We start from the raw sequence: 13,749 nt of genomic DNA, 5'->3' as shown, positions 1-13,749 counted from the left end.
TTTAATATGTGTTGCTTTATTCTGTTATCTCGAACATATCCTGCTCTAGAGCAGGTCAGGTGTGTGTACCGGCAATGTACCCCCCGTAAGAAGTGAAACACCATCCTGCTTCTTAGTACAATCCTCACCTCCTACACAGTGGAGGAACACTACACTGTCGAGGTGTCGAGTAAGCTAATTAAATGCTCCTTAAACACTGTTTAATCCCTTTCTTACACTTTTGATCTTGTGTTTTTTATTTTGGAAATAACTTTAAAAAAACACCACCCTCCAAATCCTTTAGATGCCATGTATGTGAAGAAATCCAAAGATCCACAGGCCTGCTGTGCCTTGTTACAGTTGCTACGCTATGATTGGACAACCTCCATCTGGGGAGGGGTTTAGCCTCTTATCACATGAACCAAAATTTAAAACAACCATTTTACTCTCACACACAGTAATGTCTGTAAATGAGACAGACATTACTTTGTTGCCACCCAGATACAATAAGGTGAAATAAATTCTGTTTGTGTTGCTAAAATGACTAAAAATGACACTTTAAAAACAGCGACATATCTTTCCAGATGCAATGACGGTTTTTCAGAATAATCTACGACACTGCTGCGAACACCTCCAGTATTTTGTATTCATTTTTTGACTTTGCCCAGTGTTGCTGCCCTTCCTAACAGTAATTCTGGTAAGCTCTTATTCTCCAGGGAAATGAACACAACCTATATACCCAAAATATAAAATGTAAGTACCATAACAGGTTATCAGTAGCCTCCATTCTCCTTTGACTGGCTCATCTTATCTCTGGCTCCAACTGGAACACAGAAACAAGGCTTTTTCTAGGATCGATTGTGCTGCTTGATGATTGTAACATTGTTTATCAACGGGTTCTTCCAATTCTGGGAGTCTGTCTTGTGTCCTGGCAAGGTTACTGATGATGAACGTCTTCACTTTTTGACGTATTCCCCCTTCAGGACATATATGCTGCTGTTCCTCCTCTCTAATTTAACCTCCCACTTTCTACCCTCTATGAAGGTATTCATAGCTCTCCTTATTCTCCCTTCTATAATCATCATTTTTTTCCTAGTGCCCCCCTCGTATTTTCATAATTTCTTCTCTGTCAGCTGCATAATTTTTTGAAAGACTTTTAAGGCTGCTGTAGTCATGTTTTAAAGTTTACTCAGTCTGTTAATTTCTAAATGTGGTATTGGAAATAACAGACTTTGCATATCTAAGCCTTAACAGCTTCATACTAGTGAGGTTTTCATGGCATAATCGATACCCTCAGCACCGACCTCGGGGATAGCCTGTATGAGTCAAATGCTTTTGGGTTCCTCTTGCGTGTGCAATTGTTTCAGCAAATGAAAAGATCCCCTGGCCTTGCCTTGAGAATAAGGACTCTCCCAGCTGTCACACACTGCCTTTCTCAGACAAACAACTATGTACACATTTACATCTTATACACTCATCCACAGTTACAGCCAGCGAACATGGTTTGGATACTGTGTCTCGTCTGCAACTAACAATTATTTCTGTTAATCTAACAAGTATTTTACCAATTAATTATTTAGTCTGTAAAAAGTAAAATAGTAAATAGTAGTAGTAGTAATAATAACAGTAAACCATTGCATGTTTTTAGAAGTAAGGTCTATAAATTATTATTTTTTGTCGAACAATATAAACTCAAAATATATTCAATTCACAATAGATACAAAACATGATTAACTTGATAAATTACTTAAAGGAATACTTCTCCCTCAAAATGACTGTATATCAATTACTCACAAAGTGTTGGCCTCAATTTGTGAAGAAACTTCGGTTTTGTCACATGCCTCCACAGTGAGCGGAGAATCAACAAAGTCTTAATGCATTGAAGTAATAGGGGACCGAATTTAACAGCAAACCATATCATAACCTTTGTTTACAAACATTCATCTTAAACTTATTCATCCAGTCGCATGCTCAGACCTTCCCAAATACATGCATTTTCCCTAAAACACTTAATATTTACATCACTTCCGCTACTCATCTGAGACACTTGCGCAGGCGCACCACTTGTTCATGCAAGTCCGGACGACAGGCAGAGTGTTTGAGTGTTATAAGTGAATGCATGTGTTTGGAAAGTGCTGAGCGTATGACTGGATAAACGAGACCTGGATAATACTGCACGATTTGTGTAAGAGTTTGTAAAAGTTTGATTACGTTTTGCTGTTAAATGCAGCCCCCTATTACTTCAATGTATCAACACGTTCAAGGGTTTTTGATTCTCCGTTCACCATTGAGGAATATGACAAAAACAAAAGTTCCCTTCAAAACTTCAAGGAAACACTCCAATTAATGATACGGTCATTTTGAGGGAAGTACTCCTTTAATGGTGTTAAGTAGGGCTGCAACTAGCAATTATTTTTATTATTGTTTAAACTGCCAACTATTTTCTTGATTAAATCAGTTAGGCTAATCATTGTCAGAAAATAGTGAAAATATTAGTCACAATTAATCCCCAGAGCCCAAGGCAATGACTTAAAATTATTTGTTTTGTGCGACCAGGAGTCCAAAGCCCAAAGATATGTTTCAGCATAGTTGATTAAATAATGATTTATTAATATCTGTCGATCACCTGATTGTTTCTGCTCAATATTACATTTGTTTTGATCAATTTATTATTACACCACCACTTTCTCTTGGTCAAAGTAAAAGACTTTTTCAGTTGATTTGAATTCATTCTGTTAACCTCACATTAGTCACACATACATGCAAACAAGGCCGCACTCAATCATCATCCTCCAGTGGTCAGCGTAGAGAGGGGTAAATAAAAACTGTGGGCTGTCATACAAGTCCACAATAATCCCCACAAGCCTGAATGACTCAACATGGATTAATAACAGGGATTAGAGTGACACAAACTGCAGTCAAAGGCAGAGACAGAGAAAGGGGGAGAGACAGACATTTATTTTAATCCAAACCAAACCAAACCAACCTACACACACACACACACACACACACACACACACAACTATGCACACGGACAAACACAATAAATAACTGAAGCACTATGATTACTAACAAACATAACTGTCAACAGTGTCTACTTCTCCCAGGCATTTTGTTGTGAGCGCTTATATTTATACTGCTGATATGTCATAATGTTTTATGGAATAAAACAGAGAGCTGCATTTGTTTTGAGTTTTAACAGTGAATTCTTTTGCCACTGAAACAGTTGAATAATGTCCAGGGTAGTCAAAGATCCGGATGAAGAACTTACTGGGAGTTCACCCTTGAGTTTAGACTCTAATAATCTAGCAGGGAGTTCTGTCACAAAGAAAAAAGGGAAAAGATAGTGAGGAACAGACTAAAGCCCAGCCACAAAGTGGCAGACAGCAAAGACCAGCGCCTCTTTTATCTGCTCTATAATAAAGCATGAAATAGGCTGGGGTAACTCTCGCCCCGGCATCAACACCAAAGATCCAGTCCACTTCAGAGAGGGACATCCTCAATCAAAGGAAATGTGCGATTACAAAGATGTACCCTTTGCGTACTATAATTGCTTTCATGTTGCCCTAAAAATACACACAAACATGTTTGCAAGCATCTGGGCGATAAAAAGGAACGCACCATGAAATTAAAATGTAGAAAGGAATGTTCTGTGTAAAATCTAAAATACTTTGCATCTTGAATTAATGTGGTAGCTTTTTGATGGCAGCCAAGACACAAGAGGACAAATAACAAGTGCCCCAAAAGAGGACAAATAACATTACAAAATAGAAACTTCAAAGATACCCACCCTCCCTCCAAACCACACAGGCTGGGCGGCAGCTTGATGACCACTTTGAACTACAAATAAGGCACAGGTGACATAACAACATACAGTAGGACAATGCAAAATGTCATAACCTATCTTGTCACTAAAAGTAACATGATCCACTGCTGTCGCCATGAGAATAGAGACTGTGAAGTCCTATCGTCTCGACAAGAGGGCCGACAAGCAACACAGCAAGCTCTCAGACAACACAAGCAGCTGGCTGACAAGCAGACCGGTCCCAGAGGAAATCTGGGGACCGGCTCACTGTACTGCATGATATATTTGTGTCTGTCTGTTTCTGTGTCCTGGACTCAGACACGCCGTAATAACTTCCATTTGACTCTGCAGAATTAGCACAGATCTTTATAGTTTGCATAAAAGATCATATTGCACCATCTCGGGCACCTTGAAAATGAATTGATTCATCATCAGCACCAAAGCCAATCCCCAACAAGTGTATCGACTACACAATCAGGAAGCAACTGTTGTGTGTGTTAAAAACTGTTGACAATGTGCGTGTGTTGCTTCATGTGTGACACTGGCCTAACAGGTGTGACTTCTGTCTGCAGCCAGGAAATTGACCTAGTGATGGGCTTTGTTGTCCACTCCTATACATGTTGTCTCACCATACGTATTTTATGCACAGACCGCTTACATCATTTCCTTATTTAAAAAGGCAAAGGAAATTAGATGTTTTGAATAAAGGTGGATCGTGTACAAAGTGTATTTCATCTGCATTTGTTCACGTTGTATAATGAAGAATGCCGGTTTAGGGGGTATTGCCTTAATTTCATTTCACTTGTATTAATACAAATATATGTCGACGCTTAGGGCTGGGCAATATATCGATATTATATCAACATTGTTACATGAGGCTGAATATCGTCTTGGATATCGTAATGTCGTGATATGACACAAGTGTTGTCTTTTCCTGGTTACTAGCTGTAAAACTAGTTTTAAAATTTGTCTTTACCCACTTAGTCATTGTATGCACACTATTAGTGATTATTCATCAAAACGACACGTGTGAGTTTGTTCTTTTATAGCCAAAGCTGACTAAACACTATTTTCACATTGAATGAATTTTTTTATGCAATTCAGCGCGCAAAAGCGTCACCTTGTTCCATTATCCAAATTGTACGAAAATTGAACATGGAAGTCAAGAGCCAGAAACAGATAGCTCACCTTCAAAGTAAAAGTTGGCCGTTTTGAAGCGTGTTGGCTACAGCTGTCAATTTAAGGAGAACAAAACTAAATAAGCCTAAACAAAAGCCTACATCATAAACATAATTCCTAAGAGGTATTCAGTAATATTTCTAATTTCTTGCTAATTTATGCATGCATGTAATGATTTATTTATATATTCATCAACTTATTTGATTAAGGCCACTTAATCTGTTAGTAGGCTATGAGCGTTTAACAATCCGAAATCAAAACAATACTACAAAGCCGCTTCACCATGTTCAATCCAACAGGAAACCTCAGTTTGACCATAGACAGTATTAGTAGTAGTTAGTAGGCTAAGCCTATGTCTCTCTTACGTGTGTGTATTCGAGGATTTAAAATATTACGGAAGACAAGTAACCCTACAGCTATAAAAGTAAAACGTGTAGCTAAGCTGCCAATTCGCAGTTCATTTGGGAAACGCTCACCTGGTGCCACCAAACGTCCACAATGGCTCTGCCGCGCGGCGCCGCCTCATGAACTAAATAGTTTAGCTCAGTTTGAAATGTTGAGTTTAAATTCCCACTGGATATATCGTGTTCTGTTGTAAAAATCCAGCCAACTTGATAGGTCTCTGGTTTATAGGTCTCTGCTGTCTTTCTTGCATAGTTGAGCCATAGAGTGATAAAATATCAACCTAACACACAGGTCCTCAGGTCAGGTCTTTTCTCCATTAGCCAACACGTAGCTAATTAGGCTAATGACCACACATTACAGTCACACATTAACGGCGATTCATATTCATATTCATATTGGAGCTTTCCTGTTTGTGATGAAACAATTTAAAACCGATATTTACCTGAAAAAAGAAATCACATTTAAGTAAAAAAGTATTTTACTTATTATTTTCATTATCAACAAATCTGCTGCTGATTATTTTCTCTATTACTAGATAAAATGTTAGAAAATAGTGATAATGAAAATCATATATTCACAAGGTGACATTCAGATTGCTTGTTATGTTCAATCAACGGTCTAAAACCCAAAGATATTCAATTTAGGCTTACTCACAGTATATGACAAAGTACCAAGTAGGCTACTCACTAAAGAAGCTGGAACAAGCAAGGTTTTGGAAGTTTTGCTTGAAAAAATGACAACCCTTTATCAAAATAGTTATTTTCTGTTGATCAACTAGTTAATTATTTGACTAATCATTTCAGCTCTGATTAACTGTTTTAGCACCAACACAGTTAACGTCTGAGTTTCCATAGCTCTAATTTTGTTTAAACATGCCCCAAAAGGTAGGGAATCCCTATTGCTTCTGTTAAAACACGCAGAAAAGCTCCATCTTGCTTTCACACTTTAAATGAAATAGGAATTGGACAAAGCCATGTTATGATTTAGCAAATTGTGTGAATTGCCTCGTATATTGGAATTTTCAGACATTGTGTCTGTAGATGAATAAAGTCTAAATTACGCTAGTCTCAAGCCGTTAGACGTGCCTCCCCTCATCAAACCTAGGAATTGAGAAACAGACCTATATAGTAGGCCTACCTGTTAAATGGGACATGTACAGACAGACAGACAGATGTGTATGTCCTAGATACCGATGACAAGAACCCTAAATGTGAGTAGCATCACCTAAATTTACACACACACGCACCATGCTATCATCCTTTGCTCAACTACTCCAAGCTGCTTTAATTTCAGAAGAGAGCTAATTGCAATTACGATGCATGGGGTGTTGAGCTGTGAAGTAAAAGGAAGTAATCAGTGGTGATTATAGAGCCTGAGTCTGATCAGAGTAAATCATACACTGTACGACTCCTGTCCGCCTGCCTGAATCTGAATCAGGCATTAAACCAGAACAGAGCCTGTTTTAGTGTGATTACGTCCATGACAGCACTACTGACTCCAGCTCTGCCAGATTTGAAAGGATTACGGCTCATGTGACACAGTGAGGGTGACCTAATCATTTCTTGCCGGGAGATACACATAAAGATGTGATGTGGGTCAAAAGTAAATCTACCCAATACAGCTGCCAGCCTGGAATTAATGGTTTCCTGGCCAGTTGCTTTAATTTCATAATCTGGGTTTGTTTTGGAAACTGCTCATTATAACTAAAGCTGTTCTGCTGTATAGCAAGCTTGATTCATGTATGTAAACACTGCAGCAACATGAAGCTCTAAATAGTTTCAGCAGAGACTGTATACTGTGATTATCTGGCTAATTCCGTCTTTTGGGGAATTGCTCAAATCAAGCTGTGAAGGCTCTGAGAAACTAAAGTTATTATGCAATAAAATGTATCTTTGAAGCCAGTGTGTTAAATGATCATTTGCAAGTCGAATACATCTGTACCTCTATGTAGACTGTGTAGATGATGTTAAATGATCCAAGCTGAAATACATAACCCTTTATTGATCCAATGATGCAGAAGCAGCATAGTGAGCTGCAGTAGTTCAAATATTTCACGACATAACATTTCAAAGGCTCTTGCCGACATTGTGGTTTCAGGGATCTTTTTCAGTGCATACAATGCTTCTACTTAAACATACATAAACTGTTTCATAAAACAGAACTAATGCATGAACATGCTTTGTTCCCTTTATTGTCAACTGAGTACAATGTATCTTTTTCAGATGTCACGTACAGACACCTGCAGGCTGTAACCAACCACCTTGTACTGGTGAAGTAGTAAAGTAGTTTGGGGACACCGTGCCTTGCTCAAGGCTAAATCAGCTAAGTTTGGTGAGTGTGAGAAGAGAGTTACACATTTCTCTTCCTCAACCTGATTATTACAGCAAGTCTGAGGTAGAGAAATTGTGTCTGACTTGATTGGCTAACCAACACTGACACCTAGTGGTTAAAGAAAATGCAAATATAATTACAAAAGATCTGTTAGGCATTTTCAAGAGAAGTTTTTATTTTAATTGTATTTCCATTTAGTTTGTTTATTTATATTGGTCATAATTATTTGTCATAAAATAGTATACAGCAACAAAATAAAATGGCTATATCCAGTAAAATGCTTAAATAAATTACATACATTATTTGAGATTAGTACTTACACAATAACGGCATACTGCAGACACAGTAGTATGTACATAGTATGTACATACATGTACATACATTGCCATTTAAAAACGTTTTAAAATAGCTAAAAGTGAGTTTATGAGAATTCATCTTCATGACATGTCAAGTGTTCATGATGGTTAAGGTTCATGTTACAGCAGAGTTCATTGTATGCCTTGTTTCTGTGCTTGGTATAAGCACAGAAACAAGGTTTGATAAGAAGCAGAGAAAATGCACACAAACACATGTAAAGGGAGTAAGGACCTTGGGCATAAACAAAGCTGTCATGCTAATTTCAAGCATGATCGATGTGTAAGGGGTTTTAGCACACTGCTGCCTCACTGGCCCGGCAGCACAAATGAATGCAAGAATGTAAGGAATGAATCGTTTAAAACCTTGTGTTCCTTAACAATACAATGATGTTCACTTTAAATGAGCACAGATCTATCTAACACCAATAGACTGAAATGGAAAAACAGATAAAAATGTACATGTGAAGTTGGGGGAAACCTCACACAGAGCTCTCTTGTTGGCGTCTCAATCGAAGAGGTCGGGGAAGTTGTCTTCGCAGTATTCTGCCAAGCTGAAGTCCTCAACAGTGAAAGGGACATCCTTCCACTTCTTTACAGTCGTCCTGCCTTGAGGAGTTTCCAGGGCCAAGTTCTTAATCTTAAGATTGGGTAGCAGGGCAACCTTCTTGTACTTCATCTCATATCCCCAGTCCTGTGAATTTAAAAAAAGAATAAAACTCACGCCCCAACATCAGCTCTGTTGATGAGCTGCCTTGAGCAGGTCAGTCTTTTTTTTTTATTATATCTGGCAGAGGGCCCACTGTACCTTGTTGCAGTGGCTGCAACTGATTGTACACCCGGGCTCCCAGTCCTCAAAGCTCCTTTCTAGCACCACCTGCACACCGACTTTGTAGTGTCTCCTGAGAGCAAACACAAACCACAATTAGGCCAGTAAAGACCTTGTGTAAAGACTTCAGCCTGCATTTATTCTTATATGACAAAAAGTTCAACTCACTTAAAGTCAGGATTGACGTTGACAAAGTGCTGATTGTCAAGAAGTTTAATGTCACTGCCAGAGGCCACAGACTTGAAACAGTTTCGACACAAGAGCTGGACATTAGCGGCAGTGTTGCGACTCTTTTTTTCTACTTTGCGGCTCTCTGCAATTTTCCTGCAAATAACTGCCTCCTTTTGTAGCTCAGTTATCTGGGAGACAAAGAAAGACAAAAGGTGATGGCAGAAACAGTAAGCAGTGAGAGTAAAGGATGAAGATGGACAGAGTGCCGCACCCTCCTCACCTTTGTGTGAAACTCTCTGAGGCTCATTTCCTGGACCTTAGCAATGGCTTTTCCTGTCAGCTCTTCCAGATATTCATTGGTGAGCTCCCTCTGCACTTCCCGCCCCCCTTTCTGGGCGACCACTGAATACTTGCTGTCTTTCGCTCGGGCACGTCCGCTGGCCTGCTGCTGGGCAATCTCATTTGTAAGCAGCCCATAGCGAACCACCAGGTTGCATTCAGGGATGTCAAGGCCTTCTTCAGCCACACTGGTGGAGATCAGGAGGTTGAGAGTACCTTCGCGGAAATTGCGGATTGTGTCCGCTTGCTCATTCTGCAAGAAAAAGGTATGGTCATACAAAACAGAAACTTATCTACAGATAAGTTGTTACTGAATTGGGATGATTTAAAGCTCATAGATTGTATATAAAACACACCTGTGTCATGTAAGTGCTACCATTGCCTGACCCAGTGAGGAAGTCTGCTTTGATGCCAGCTGACTGTAAGGCTTTATTGTTGAGGACCCAGTCCTTTAGGCAGTGGATGCTTTTACGGGTTTTGGAGAAGAGGATCCCCTTTGATTTCACATTTGGACTAAACTGTTGTAGCAGAGTGCTCTCAAGTTTGCCCATCTTTGGGTTCTCATAGCGAGAGTCTCTTGCAAATTTCTGCAGCTCCACCTGATTCTCTGTGTAAAAAAATATTAATTATTGCTTGCATGGTGGGGAATTTATAAATAAACAAATCATGTGCATACAAATAGACAAGTAACTTAACATTCTGGATTCCTACCTTGGAAAAGTCCCACCAGGAAGAAGTCTGTTCCATCAATCGCTGTGATGAACTTATTGATGTAGAACTCCTCTAGGGAGCGATAGGCATCCATCATTCGCAGGGTGTCATTGATGAGCAGGGCATCATTGTACTGTCTGAGGTGGAGTGCACATTGTGCTAGCAGTCTGTTGTCCTGTCTTACTCCTGATCCAAATATACACAAATTATGTACGTACATCAATGGAAGCATTGCTTTCTCTAGACATTTGATTTACATTGAATTTGCCTCAAATGTGTTACATTCCATTACAGGATCAAAAGATAAAATGGGTTCTTACCACGCTGCTCTAGTACCACCACATCGGCCTCATACTCTTGTGTGCCACACTGTCTCAGTTTGACATCTGGAGGAAGGTCCATGTACTCATGGATCATCTGCATCATGCTCTTCAGATGATCCCCAAATGGATCCTAAAAGAATTTTTTTTTGTGATTGTATGACTATATGTAGACTTTTTATGTGATTATGACATCTTTCAACTTGTTTTTAAAGTTTTTGTTTGTAAAAATTTAGATCAAAATCAGTGCAGGTTATATTGCTTGCTTTCAGCCCATTTATCGCAATGTCCCCAGGTCAGGTCAGTTGGGGTTTAACAGTAATTATCGGGATGCATTGCTGTCTACCACAGCATCTGTTTTTATTTGGAAATTCTTCAAAATTATACAAATATTAGTTTTCATATTTTTAAAGGTGATATTTTGTTTTACTAACCTGAAGCCTTTTCTCCACAATGTCAAAACTCTTGAGTGGTCTGGGTACTTTCTCCTTCAGCTCGGAGACATAGTTTTTTGTTGAAACTATGGCTGAGTCCAGATTGGAACAAATCTGAGAGTGAGATAAAGATGATGAGGAACAACTTGTGGGAGATCCGACAAACCAGCTCATTTTAGTTTACTGAATTGTAAAACCACAGAGCGAATAAGTAAACTCTGACCTGCAGTACATGCCCCACAGCCTTTTCCAGGGTCCTCCCGCCCCCCGTCCCCGGTGATGCAGTGAGACCGAGGATCTGTGGCAATGGTTTTTCTCCTTTCAACTTTTTCTCCACGTAGCACGCCATCACCTGGTTGTAGACTGAGTCCTTGTGGGTGTGGTGACACTCATCGATTATCAGTAGAGTAATATCTGTAAGCAACCATGGATGGATGCATCATGTGTACAATCTCTATATGTGACTCAATTAGAAAACCTATCTCACGTGAATTCACCTTGCCATCACAGCATTATAATCATGGATGTATAAGCTCACTTTCACTGACCTGAGAGCTCAACATGTTTGTTTTCCTCCATGTTAGTCAGGGCATTGTACAAGATCTGTGCTGTGCAGATGACCACGTCGTTGTCCCGTACCACTCGCCCAAAGAAGTCCTTCTCCTCACTCTCTCCACTGACTGCCACCAGGGTGTAGTCATGGCCCAGGTGAGGCTTGAACTCTTTGTTGTGATGTTGGTCTACAAGGTGAACCTACAGTATAAAATACATTAAAACCCACATTGTATTATGCCACATTGGTAGTAAAAATATCCCGTCTTTTTATTAGTATTATGAAAATGATTCTGTCCTGTGCATTCTGTGTACCTTGTTAACCAGGACCATCACCTTAGCCCGTGGCGTGGTCTCCAGGTGTTTTTTGGCCACATACACAGCAGCACGGGTCTTTCCACCTCCCGTCGGCAGCCAAATGATTACGTTCTCTCTCCGAAGAGCCCTTTCAACCACTTCCTCCTGGTATTCGCGCAGTTGAAAGTCTGCCATCCCACTCTTTGCTCCTGTTTGACAACACCTTAGAATTACATGGAATTATAATATTGTAGAAAGAGGAAGAAAGAAAGGGACACTAGATCATAGCAGTACACCAAAACTGTGATCATTAACACCATAAAGGCTGACTAGATCAGAGTAAAGTTGCTGAGAGAAAACAAACAAGCATTCTGACAGACATGCATGTTGAATCATTGTATGATAATAATAATAATAATAATAATAATAATAATAATAATAATAATAACAATAAATAGCTGTTAAAAAGTCAGCCAACTCACCAGTCAGTTGTGTGGTGTGTTCAGCTTCTCCTTGTCCACTACCACCACACAGTGTGGGTGTTGGGGTTTTAAATTCTGTTGATCAGCTGTGCGACTCGGAGACGGGAAAACGAAAGTAAAAGCCCTTTGAGCTTAGACAAGTGGCCCTACTCAGGGGGGCTCCCGAGGAACAGCAGACGGCTTCCATTATGCAGTGACAGCAGAAGCCTAAACTACACCGACATACGATAGGTCTATCACAACCCCTTTTATAAAGCCATGTCTAAGCCTATATTTATATATTATCTATATATATTTACTCTATTAGTGGCTTACAGCTGAGGGGTTTTTGTAGAGGGTGTTGAAAACGTCCTGAGCTTTGTATGCACCTTAACTGGGCCCTACTTGTTGAAAACAAAACCTATGTTGCTTGCAGGAAATCCCTGTTGCTGTTTTAACATGTTTAACTGGATCTTTTTTGCAACTTTTTGAAGTAAGTTGCAAGTCAGGATAATTAGGAAAAGGTGGGATGAATATACTACATTCAAAACAATACATAATACATTCTGGGGTTATCACTACTCATGGCGAATTACATGACCTATAGAAAAATTCACCATGTGTACAGTATTTATTTATTTAAAAGGATCCCCATTAGCTGATGCCAATGTCACCAGCTAGTCTTCCTTTTCACGTGCAGACAGCATGTCCTAACATGTACTATGTGGTTTTATTTCCTGTTACGATCAGCTGTGAGATACAGAGAAACGCAAGTAAAAGCTTTCTGCACTGCACAGAATGGCCCTACTGAGGGAGGCTCTGGAGGAACAGCTGGTCTCCACTTTGCAGTGAGCAATCAGTCTGTTATGGGCAATCAGTCTAGCCATGTGTAATCTTTTTATCTTAAACTATATGTGTGGCTTATAGTTGGTTTTATTGAAACTAAAAAGGGAGAGGCCACCGCAAACAATGTCAGGTTTTGCATACAACACACCCCTACTGGGCCCTGGCTGTTGCTTTTTTCTTACGTCAGGAAAACGAAACCTACGACTGCTACGACAGAGGTACAAGAGAATACTTTCTTTGTACTAAACATTTTACACAGATGCACCATAATAGGCACTTATTTGGCTAGGACGACTTTTTGATCCACTCTTTAAAAAGGTACAAAATATTCCCTGACAGTTTAAGGGATAAAGTTGTACCAATTAGGCCAAAATCCAAGGTGGTTACTAAGGGCAACTACTTACTAAAAGGAAGATAAGGGACACATTTGCAATTAAACTAAAAGGATTTCTTCCCCAAATTAAGTATATTTTCAAAATGTCCAATATAAATGTAGCATTTAGTTAATGTAAATACTTAGTTACTTTTATATATTTAGTAAATCAGTGTGTACATTTGCAAGCTTAATCAGTGGTGAACAGCCTGGACATCTACAATTTGGCATGCAACAAGATCAATTTTAATTTTATTGTTTTACTTATTTTTGTCTATGCTGTGACAGCCAGAATCTTACTGGATATTGTGACAGTAGCATGTGAACCCACAAGCCACAAGTGTAAAGTTGTCTTGCAGGTCTT

At 39.4% G+C, this 13,749-nt stretch overlaps 2 protein-coding genes across 3 annotated transcripts in view; both read right to left on the bottom strand.

Moving 5' to 3' along the window:
• Window positions 1-5,735, bottom strand: part of znf385c (zinc finger protein 385C) — a 168,528-nt gene extending 162,793 nt beyond the window's left edge. The window contains exon 1 of the mRNA XM_028599927.1: window positions 5,440-5,735. The gene's annotated coding sequence lies outside the window, so the exon portion shown is untranslated. The remainder of the gene's footprint in view (window positions 1-5,439) is intronic.
• A 1,806-nt stretch (window positions 5,736-7,541) lies between these two features.
• On the bottom strand, window positions 7,542-12,280 carry dhx58 (DEXH (Asp-Glu-X-His) box polypeptide 58). 2 transcript variants are annotated; one of them, XM_028599056.1, is made up of 12 exons: window positions 12,188-12,280; window positions 11,724-11,928; window positions 11,405-11,609; window positions 11,080-11,270; window positions 10,857-10,970; window positions 10,423-10,555; window positions 10,103-10,288; window positions 9,748-9,998; window positions 9,333-9,644; window positions 9,050-9,240; window positions 8,861-8,954; window positions 7,542-8,746 (listed from the first exon to the last, which is right to left on the bottom strand). In XM_028599056.1, the coding sequence occupies exons 2-12, from the start codon at window positions 11,898-11,900 to the stop codon at window positions 8,561-8,563; spliced, it is 2,040 nt and encodes a 679-aa protein (XP_028454857.1). In that variant the 5' UTR covers window positions 11,901-11,928; window positions 12,188-12,280; the 3' UTR covers window positions 7,542-8,560. The 2 variants fall into 2 exon arrangements, with proteins under 2 accessions (XP_028454857.1, XP_028454858.1); XM_028599057.1 differs by having other exon boundaries at window positions 11,724-11,914.
• Window positions 12,281-13,749: the final 1,469 nt, after the last annotated feature.

The sequence above is a fragment of the Perca flavescens genome, chromosome 15 (assembly GCF_004354835.1).
Source record: "Perca flavescens isolate YP-PL-M2 chromosome 15, PFLA_1.0, whole genome shotgun sequence".
Lineage (NCBI taxonomy): Eukaryota > Metazoa > Chordata > Actinopteri > Perciformes > Percidae > Perca > Perca flavescens.
Note: the sequence above shows the minus strand (reverse complement) of the source record. Positions and strands in the feature narration are given on the sequence as shown.